Raw genomic sequence first — 9,914 nt, 5'->3', positions numbered from 1 at the left:
CATTTATTTGAAATGGAAATCTTTTGTAAAATTATAAATGTCTTCACTGTCACTTTTGATCAATTTAATGCATTCTTGATGAATATTAATTTCTGTAAAAAAAAAAAGGACCCCAAACTTACAAACTGGATGTAGATCTATATCCGTATGGTATGTGAAAATGGATGTACAGGATTCGTCTTAATTTCATAACATCACTTCAGTTGGTGGTGGGATTTGTGACCGGCATTAGGAATGCTGGGCTCTAGTGTCTTAATTTTCATTCCTCCCTCAGCTGATTGTCCTGTAGGGGGATATTTTGGTCCACTCGTCTCTCTCCTGAAATCCCATTCTTAAACCACTCCTCTGAGAGAGGCAGCAGGCACCTTCACTCAACTGACCAAAATAGCCCAATGGGCAGCTCTACGCTGGTGTGCTGTCATGAAACCCACTCCCCACCCAATGCCAGTGTCCTGCTCTGGCTAAGGGAGAGGACACTGACACACACACACACACACACACACACATACATAGACACTGGCGCAAGGAAGAGTACTAGAACAGCCATTTGTGATAACACACTATAAACCTTGCTGAGCTTAACTGGACTATCACATACATTGAGGAGTTACGTAATTTCAGCGACTACTTCATGTGGGAAGGAGGAGAGACTATTTAACAAGCAGTAAACGATTGAAAAAGAAGCGCTCCAAAATTGTCATCATGAAGTTACATGTGGCACTATTTTTTGCTGGGCTCTTTGGTGCCTTGGCAACTCTGTTCATTCTCTTGGCCTTTGGCACGGACTATTGGCTCTTGGCATCAGAGACCTGCAATCCACATCCAAATGGTCCGGTTACTTTGGAGGTGGGTGTTGTTTTAGTCCTTTTAGGGCATAAGGAAAAAGTTTGGCATGGACGAGTATTTTATTGATCTGAATATTCTTATTATCAGAAGACATTTAGAGATAGTCTATAAAAAAAAAAAAAAAAAGGCTCTCTTTACAGACCTATGTATGTTTTGGATTTTAGTGTATCATCTTTTTTTATTGAAACTAAACTGAACTATATTTCTACTCTTTGATCCTTACTGAAGCAAGATACTGAAGCAATCATGGGCATATTTGTTTTCTAAGCAATGCCAGTCATATGACATCCTTGTACGTCAGTATTTACAGTCTCCGTCCGAGTAGCTTGAGTGTAGACTATCACATGCTGCAGTCTGATACCACACTTAATATTAAATAACCAAACTGGAATCTCAGTGCAGTGTCTATTCATAGGTGTCACACATGAATTACGTTTCCCTCATCAAGGATTGGGAGGGAAAAGTGAGAAGCTCCCGACTCAAGCTAATGAAAAATAAAAAGTAACTATTTTACGAGGTGGCGTAGAGAAAAAAAAAAGAGAAAAAATGAAGCATGAACCTAACCGTCGTACAAATGAGATCATAAAAATTCATACGAATTAACTACCAGTTCGCCAAAATGTAAAATAGTTACGAATTGCCATGAGAGTGTGTTGGATCTGCTTGTGTTTGTGGAGGCTGAAAAATAGATGAAAAGGGAGTTTAAAAGATCAAGCAGAATTTGTGGATTCTCAAGACCCTTACGCAAACTTTACATGTCAACGGCACCAACAGAAAGTCTATAGGAAAGCTTGAGGTTGAACTTTTTTCATGCATCATACTAATTCCATATCTATTTTGATTGGTGGTGCTTAAATGCAAATTTCTTAATTATCTCCATTTTTTGTTGTTGCCTGGTTTAACTACATCCTTCTTAATGTCTTCTGATAATGTACTAGAAGTCCTAGAACTTGTTATTGGCTTAATCAGAGCCGTCCTTAGGGCGCGATCGTGAACGGACCAAAGCCCTACCAAGATTTCCCCTCGGCCCATTCACGATCACGTTCTGGGGTGGGGGTCTCGTTGCACCAGTTGCACCATCCTAAGGACGTCCCTGAACGGACCGAGGAGTCTAGTGCACACTTCTCTTGAATAGTCCTGCTATTAGCTGTGTTTTGGAATATGATAGCTGTTTTCTAGATGGCTGGTCAAGTTGGTCATTAACTGGTTTAAAGTTGTCCAAGCTATTATTTGGCTTCACTCCATTCCAATCTGTCCTTGACATTCTTTTTGTTAAGTGCATCTAAACACATAAATAGCATGATGTGTCCATACATAGATTGCAAGTGTTTGTTTTTAGGCTGTTTTTAAATATTAATATCACTGGCTGTGCAACAGTTGTCCATTGCTCTCTGACCTCTGCTCTCTGCTCTCCTTCACAGCCAGGTGATGTTGTGGTCAACCAGGGTCAGCACCAAGCTAGTGACGGCCAGAACATTACCTTTCATCATGAGGGCTTTTTTTGGCGCTGTACCTTTAATGACATCATGAATGATGACAATCTGTGGAAGTTCTGGCTTGGTAAGTGAGATTATTATATTTGCTTTAGGGCAATAGACATTCAGAGACATGTTCTGTGGTTTTCCAAGCACACACATTTTTTACAGTATTTATTTATATAGGTTATATAGGGACATAATAATGGACAATAAATGCTGTAAGAAATGTTTAAAAACATTTTAAACTGCTACCATTACTTTATATTTGAAAGTGTAAAGTGACTTGCTCACTGAACGAGGTATTTGGCCCTCTTGTGAAGCTCTGGGTGAGTATTTGCCACAAATATCAAAGGGGTTTGACCTGTTGCCCTACAGAAAGGCCACACAAGGTTCAAACAGAGGGAATAAGTGTTCAGGTTATTTTAGTCAGCAAACAACTTCACTTCACAACACTTCTGAATATTAACTGAAACAATGATTTAAATCTCACACACTAATTAATGGCAATTCTCATTGTCTTTCCCTTAGAAAATCAGCCACATGCAAGGGTATGCAAACCTGCGTATCTTCTCCCCTTTCCTTTCCCTGACGAGAGCTACAACACTACCAGCTACCAGTCTGCCATAAGTAAGATTTTATTTTACTTTACTTTATTTTATTTTATTAATATTATTTTCCTACATTTTAACCCGGTACTCACCATGAAAATAGCCATGGTAGCTGCTGGCATGGTGTTAAATTACAATCGGGCAAAAAAAATTTTTTTTGCTTCAAATAATTTGTTTACTTCATAGCTAAATTACTGTGACTAGATCATTATCTGGCTGTGTTCTTAAATGGTTGTTGAATTTTTCATTAGCTGTCAATATGAAATCAAAATGAACCATATTTAAATGAATGAATGCATAAATGCCTCATTCATTCAACCATATTTGCTTTCCTCATTTTCTTTTTGTTGACTTATTGTTATTATTCAAAGTAAAAAAATAAAAAAAAATCTGTAAAATTGGTTGTGAGCGGTGAACAGCATATGGCATTGTTTTTAAAGGCCTACATTAGTGTCTCTGTGTAGTGTATAGTGTAACTGTTCACATGAGTAAACTTCAATGCTATTAACCGAACATCATCAATAAATTAGCTACTGTACTGTGAAACGTTTTCCCTCTGGTTTGTAATTGGAAACATGATTGTTTAGTCTACAGAGGCTTCTGGAGCGTCTCCATGTTGGTGGGTGTGGCCGCTGTGGTGGCTGGCGGTTTCATTATCATTTGCGCAGCTCCATTTGCTAGTCATCGCCTTTATAAAGCAGGAGGTGGACTCTACCTCATTTCTGGTAAGTTAAAGATTTCATGAGGAGGTAAGGTTTATCTATTCCTCACTTGGACATGTGCAGTACTGAAAAATGCATTACAGATTTCACGAACATCTAATTTACCTTTACACTCTCTCTCTTTCATGTTACTCTTTATTTCTCCAACTCTCAATGCTGTCTCTTTTCTCCAGGTTTCTTCCTTCTCGCTGTCACTGTGATGTATGTTATCTGGATAGATATTTTGGATGTCATGGACTTGTATAAGAAATATCAATCAGAGAAGTGCCCAGCGTTTAAGCTCAATATGACTTATGGCCTATCTTTCATGTTTGCTCCAGTGGGTGTGTTCTTCTGTCTTCTGTCTGGTCTTCTCTTCCTAGTGATTGGCCGTACAGTCCAACATCATTATAACTGAACCTCATGAATAGTTTGGAAACAGAACAATGAAATTGTATGTTTCAGATGCATTAAGTATCTATCACTGAAGAAAACATGTTTGGGCTCTAAACTCTGAGTGTGCTTGACTTTATGATAGGTTGGGGTACAGTTATTATAAATTTGATTTGAATTTGCCTTCGAATTTTGCAAATGTTGCTTAAGTATTTGGTCATCATGTGTGCTGTGAGCAGTACTGTAAACATCGATCATGAATGGTTTGGGAACACTTCATGTATGTGTGAGTGTTTATGTGAGTATAGTATTGCACAAAACATTAAATTATTTTAAATATGTGTATGTTGCCTGACAAATAGCGAAACATACTGGTATACTTCTCTTTGCCTGCTTAAACCTTCTTAAGTATAAACTTACACATTTTCCACTTTGCATTTTGATTATTTATTTACTGGTAATTTCTTGAGAGTTTTTTTTCCACCCCAAAGGCTTTAAAATATAAATATATATTGACAGATTTTTTAGCTTTGTAGCTTTGTAGAAACACCTACCTGACCTGAAAGCTTTACGCTTTACTTGAACAGCTTGTTCACACACCATAGCACATATATATATATGTATTTGCTATATATATTTGCTTTGTAAATAATATTATGCTATCACATACAATTGACATGTAATATTTCAAAAGATTCATTAAACCTTTAATTAAAAAAATAAATTAAACTGTGCATTTTATAATAAAGTTGCAATAAAATGGAAGTAGTGACATCTTTTCTTCTGTATTGTGATGTACATAAGAATGTAACAGATAATCAAAAAAGAAAAATGTAGGGTGTAAATTCTATCCATTGGTTGTTGATTGGATGGAGGCAGTTCTGAATGCAAGCTTGAGTTTGATTGTAAGAAAGGGATGGTTTTAGCAGAATGAATGATTTGAAAAGTCTAGAATTCTTCACAAGAGAGAAGTCTGTCGTTTTTTCCCCCAAGATATTAGCCTGGTCCTAACAGACTCTCGTACATTTCATTTGTACAGAGAGTCTGGCCACTCTCCATTGACAAGCGTTAACTTCCTTGAAGGCGGGTACTCTGCTGAAGTTTAAAACTATTGGATCTGCCCAGAGCCACTCTGGATCTGCCATAACCAATCGCTAACGTTTGGTCATGACATAACCCTACAACTCAAACTAGCGCACAACCTCAATGTCATCGTTCTCAGCCACTCCCTCTGTTCACTGATTGGACCGGTAAAAATTTGGCCAGAGAAAACCCACAAATATACTGCAAAACCAGACAGAGAACTGAAGGAAAATGAAAATTGAGCGGAAGTACGTAGGAGGGCGGAGCCAGGCTACCAAGATATGCCATTTTGATGAAAAATTTGAGGTCACAAAAAATAAAATGTATACATGGATGAATTGTTGTCAATAAGATCAATGCATTTAGAAAACAGATCCATTTCATTCCGATTTAAAAATCGTGGAATCTTGATCATCAGCTGTCAGTAGAGAGAATTTACAACTTATTTTGTCCCAGCAAACACAGAATGTTCTCCTAATGTTAACATTTTGTGATTTTTTTGGGAACTGAATAAGAACACTCTAGGAATGTTTTGGCCAAAGCCGGGAGGATGAAGAACAGGGGCCAGTTGCATAAACATAGCCATTATGTTAAGACTGTGTATTAAGAACTAGTATGACCAACTAGCAGTTAGTTAGGGATAATCAGTCTTACTTTTCAGTATCAAATTAGACTAATCTACGTTTTTATGTTACTGACTTTATGAACCATTTATGACTAGCTTGTAAGACTAGTCTTACAAGCATATGCAACTGACCCCAGGTCTTGATGGGTGCGCTGACTGGCCCACCCGGACTTGGTTCTCGAACTTCATGCTCCTTGCGACAGCCCCTCCCTGGTGAATCCCCCTGAGTAAGGACCTTGTTTCTCAGGGATGGGGCACAATCTGGTACCCGCGCCCAAACCTCTGGAATCTCCATGTCTGGCCGAGTCGGTTCACTAACTTTTGTGATTCCAGAGAGGAAGACCCACAGAGATGTGCAGTTGATTCAGTGCTTTCTGGTACCCGCGCCCAAACCTCTGGAATCTCCATGTCTGGCCGAGTCGGTTCACTAACTTTTGTGATTCCAGAGGGGAAGACCCACAGAGATGTGCAGTTGATTCAGTGCTTTCTACCTGCAGGAGAAGTTGGAGGGCCAGATGTCCCCTTCCACCTTGAACGTGTATGTGGCTGCCATAGCGGCACATCAAGATGCAGTGGATGGTAAGTCTTTAGGGAAGCACAACTTGATAATCACCTGATAACCTGGCTGCTGACTTCCACACTCTACTTGCCTCGTTTAACCTCAAGCAAGTGTCTACTGTGGCTACTCACAAATAAGGTAACCAACTGGACCTTATTTAAACACACTACTGCTCCACTGACCAGCTGCTGGTCACTGCACACCTCAGATCACTTCTTCCTCACCTTTAACCTCAACCTGGCTCATGACACAACACGCACTTCTCCATGTCATATTTTGGCATAACCTACGCTCACTCTCACCCTCTTTGGTCTCATCCACACTTCCTCGCTCTAATCAGCTCTCATCACGAGATACTAACAGTGCTACTGATGCTCTTTTCTCCACTCTAACATCTTGCTTAGACAACTTCTGCCCCTTTTCATCCAGGCCATCCTGTGCTGGCTGATGTTCTCCGCGAGCATTGTTCTAAACTCAGGGCTGAAGAGAGGAAGTGGCAAAAATGTAAAAATCCCACTGACCTTGGATTGTATCAGTCCCTTCTCTCTTTCTTCTCTGCGAATGTCTCTACTGCTAAAATGACATACTACCACAAAATGAACAATTCTTCTGACTCTCGCACATTTTTCAAAACCTTCTCCTCTCTTCTTTATCCTCCCCCTCCTTCATCAACCCTAACAGCCGACGACTTTGCCACATTCTTCATAAATAAAACAACAACCATCAGCGGCCAATTTTCTACACTACAAACAGACACACACACCTTAACGGCAAACACACCCATTCTCCCTTCCATCTCTCCGCTCTCTGAGGCAGAAGTCTCTCATCCTTTCCAATCACCCTATTACCTGTACGCTTGATCCTATTCCCACTCATCTCCTTCAAGCCATTTCTTCTTCAGTTGTACCTGCACTCACTCACATCATCAACACCTCTCTTCACACTGGAACCTTTCCCACAGCATTTAAGCAGGCTTGGATAACCACACTGCTTAAGAAACCGTGTTCGTGTTTAACGAAGTCTCTACCTTTCTTACACAGTTCTCGGTTATTGAAGCTCTCAGACTGGCAAGAACAACTTCCAAATCCTCAGTACTCATCTTGCTGGATCTGTCTGCTGTTTTTGACATGGTTAACCACCAGATCCTCCTATCAACCCTCATGACTAAGGGCATCTCAGGAACCACACTCCAGTAGTTCCAGTCTTCCCTCTCAGTTAGGTCCTTCAGGGTGTCATGGAGGGGTGAGGGGTCTAAAGGGGGTCGCACACCGGACGAGAAGTGCAGCGGTGCCTAGCTACGGCTCTGGACACTGTTCAAAATCCTGCCACGCCACATAGCGCCTTTTACATAGTTTTATATTCAATTTACATTATATTTGTCTTATATCGTCATTAATGTACATGCTGACTTCACCCTGTGCTGCAAGATACATTTGGTTTTACATTCATTTACAGAAATCCGCTGCTTGGATGAAAATTGATAATGTTATCGAATTTTCAGATGAAATTCTCAATTAATTCAGTTAACGTACGCCCTGAGGTAACGTGTTCAGACTCAGCAACGATTGTATTTAATTGTACAGTACAATCATAACATAGTACAGACATTACCTTAATTTCATAATGTCCTTAAACATAACAATATTGCTGGCCTTAAACTGAGAAAGTGCACGTCTGGTGTGTGATACCTCGAGTTGTCCTAGACGCGACATGGCGCTGCGCTTCTCGTCCAATGTACAACCCCCTTAAGCCTGGGGTGCCTCAAGGCTCAGTGCTTGGACCACTTCTCTTCTCCATCTACATGTCATCACTAGGATCTGTCATTCAGAAACATGTTTTTTTCCTATCGCTGCTACGCTGATGACACACAACTCTACCTCTCATTCCAGCCAGATGATCCGACAATAGCTGTTCACATCTCAGCCTGTCTGACTGACATTTCTTTCTGGATGAAGGACCTCCACCTTTAACTTAACCTTCAACGAAGACAGAACTGCTTGTGGTCTCAGCCAATCCAACACTTCATAACCTCTCCATTCAGCTAGGTTCGTCAACCATAACCATCCAGGAACCTTGGAGTTGTGATTGATGATCAGTTAAACTTAGACCACATTGCTAGATCGTCCTGGTCCTGCAGATTTGCCTTATACAACATATACAACAGGATCATGCCCTTCCTATCGGAGAATGCTACACAACTCCTCATCCACGCTCTTCTATCCAGACTGGAATAGAAATAGAAATGAAAATGTTCTCTTGCCAGGCCTTCCAGCACTGTCAAACCTCTGCAAATGATCCAGAATGCAGCAGCAAGATTGGTCTTTAACAAGCCAAAGAGAGCGCACATCACACCTCTCCTCATAAAATTGCAAATTACTGATAGCATCAAATTCAAGGCACTGATGTTTGCCTACAGAAAAACCACTGGCTCTGAAAACACAAATACATAAAATCTCTACTTCAGATTTCAGGCGAACGGTGTGAACGGTGAACGGTGCCTTGTGGTACCATCCCAAAGAGGCACAAAATCACTTTCATTGACCTTTGCCTTGACTGTTTCAAGCTAGTGGACTGACCTGCCTAACTCAACCCGAGCTGCTGAGTCTTTTAGCCATTTTCAAGAAACTGCTGAAAAACTTGACACATTAATACTAACACTTACTATTCCCGCTGCCTCAGGATGAGGCAGACCCAGCCTTGTTGTTGCTGTGTCCAGTTTACTTGGACTGCACGCATAGCTTTAGAAGCTCTGAGCAGCTCTTTCTCTGTTTTGGGGGGCAGAAGAAGGGGAAGGCCATCTCTAAACAGAGGATGTCCCACTGGATTGTGGATGTAATTGCCTTAGCATACCAGGCCTAAGGCGTGCCATGCCCCTTATGCCGAGTTCACACTGCACGATTTTAGCCCCGATTTTCACTCACCGACAGGTTTTGAGAGATCGCCGACAAATTGCCATATGCAAATCGGTGCTCGTTCACGCGAGTGACAGTCATGCAGTGTGAATTATCAAAGACGTGATCTGAGAGAATTGCTGATGAGTCACCGATGAGTCGCCGACGCCCATGAGATATTTGGCAAGCTAAATATCTGGACCTGTTGGTGAAATGTGTTCTGACTGAAAATAACACCTGCGATGACCTACAGCCAATGAGAGAGCAAGATACAGGGCATCGGGATGTTCGGGGAGGAGTTATAGAGCAGAATTTCAGTATTTTAATAGATATATTCACAATTATATCAAACAGAAACAAAGCATAAACATTTGCTTGACCAGCAGCGACAGCACAATCCTTGCTCCCCGCATCTCCCCAACCATTTCCTCCTGCATAATCTGTTTTTCTTTTTTTTATTTTCGCTGCAAATCAGCACACAGACAATTTGGATCGCAAGCTTCTTGCAGGGTATCATATTTAATAACAACTTCAGTCTTGCAGTTATTTCCTTATCACTTCTCGCCTGTGTTTGGTTGTGAAATGTAGTTTGCGGACCAGACAGAAGTTGTCGGCGATTCTTTCTTTTGTAAAGTCATGCAATGTGAAACCCTCTGTCGCTGATCCATCGTGCAGTGTGCACACAGCACCAACTGAATGCTACCCCAGATAGTCATGCAGTGTGAAAAGA

The 9,914-nt window shown here is 40.8% G+C and overlaps 1 protein-coding gene across 1 annotated transcript; it reads left to right on the top strand.

Annotated features, from left to right (window-relative positions):
* The first annotated feature begins 436 nt into the window (after nt 1-436).
* On the top strand, nt 437-4,875 carry tmem182a (transmembrane protein 182a). Its single transcript, XM_084123426.1, has 5 exons — nt 437-846; nt 2,268-2,406; nt 2,853-2,951; nt 3,520-3,657; nt 3,828-4,875. Exons 1-5 carry the CDS (start codon nt 703-705, stop codon nt 4,049-4,051), a joined length of 744 nt encoding a protein of 247 aa, XP_083979552.1. The 5' UTR covers nt 437-702; the 3' UTR covers nt 4,052-4,875.
* The last annotated feature ends 5,039 nt before the right edge of the window (nt 4,876-9,914 follow it).

The sequence above is a fragment of the Abramis brama genome (genome assembly GCF_963993115.1).
Source record: "Abramis brama genome assembly, chromosome: 8".
NCBI lineage: Eukaryota > Metazoa > Chordata > Actinopteri > Cypriniformes > Leuciscidae > Abramis > Abramis brama.
The sequence above is the reverse complement of the archived record's forward strand: the minus strand, read 5'-3'. Positions and strand labels throughout refer to the sequence as shown.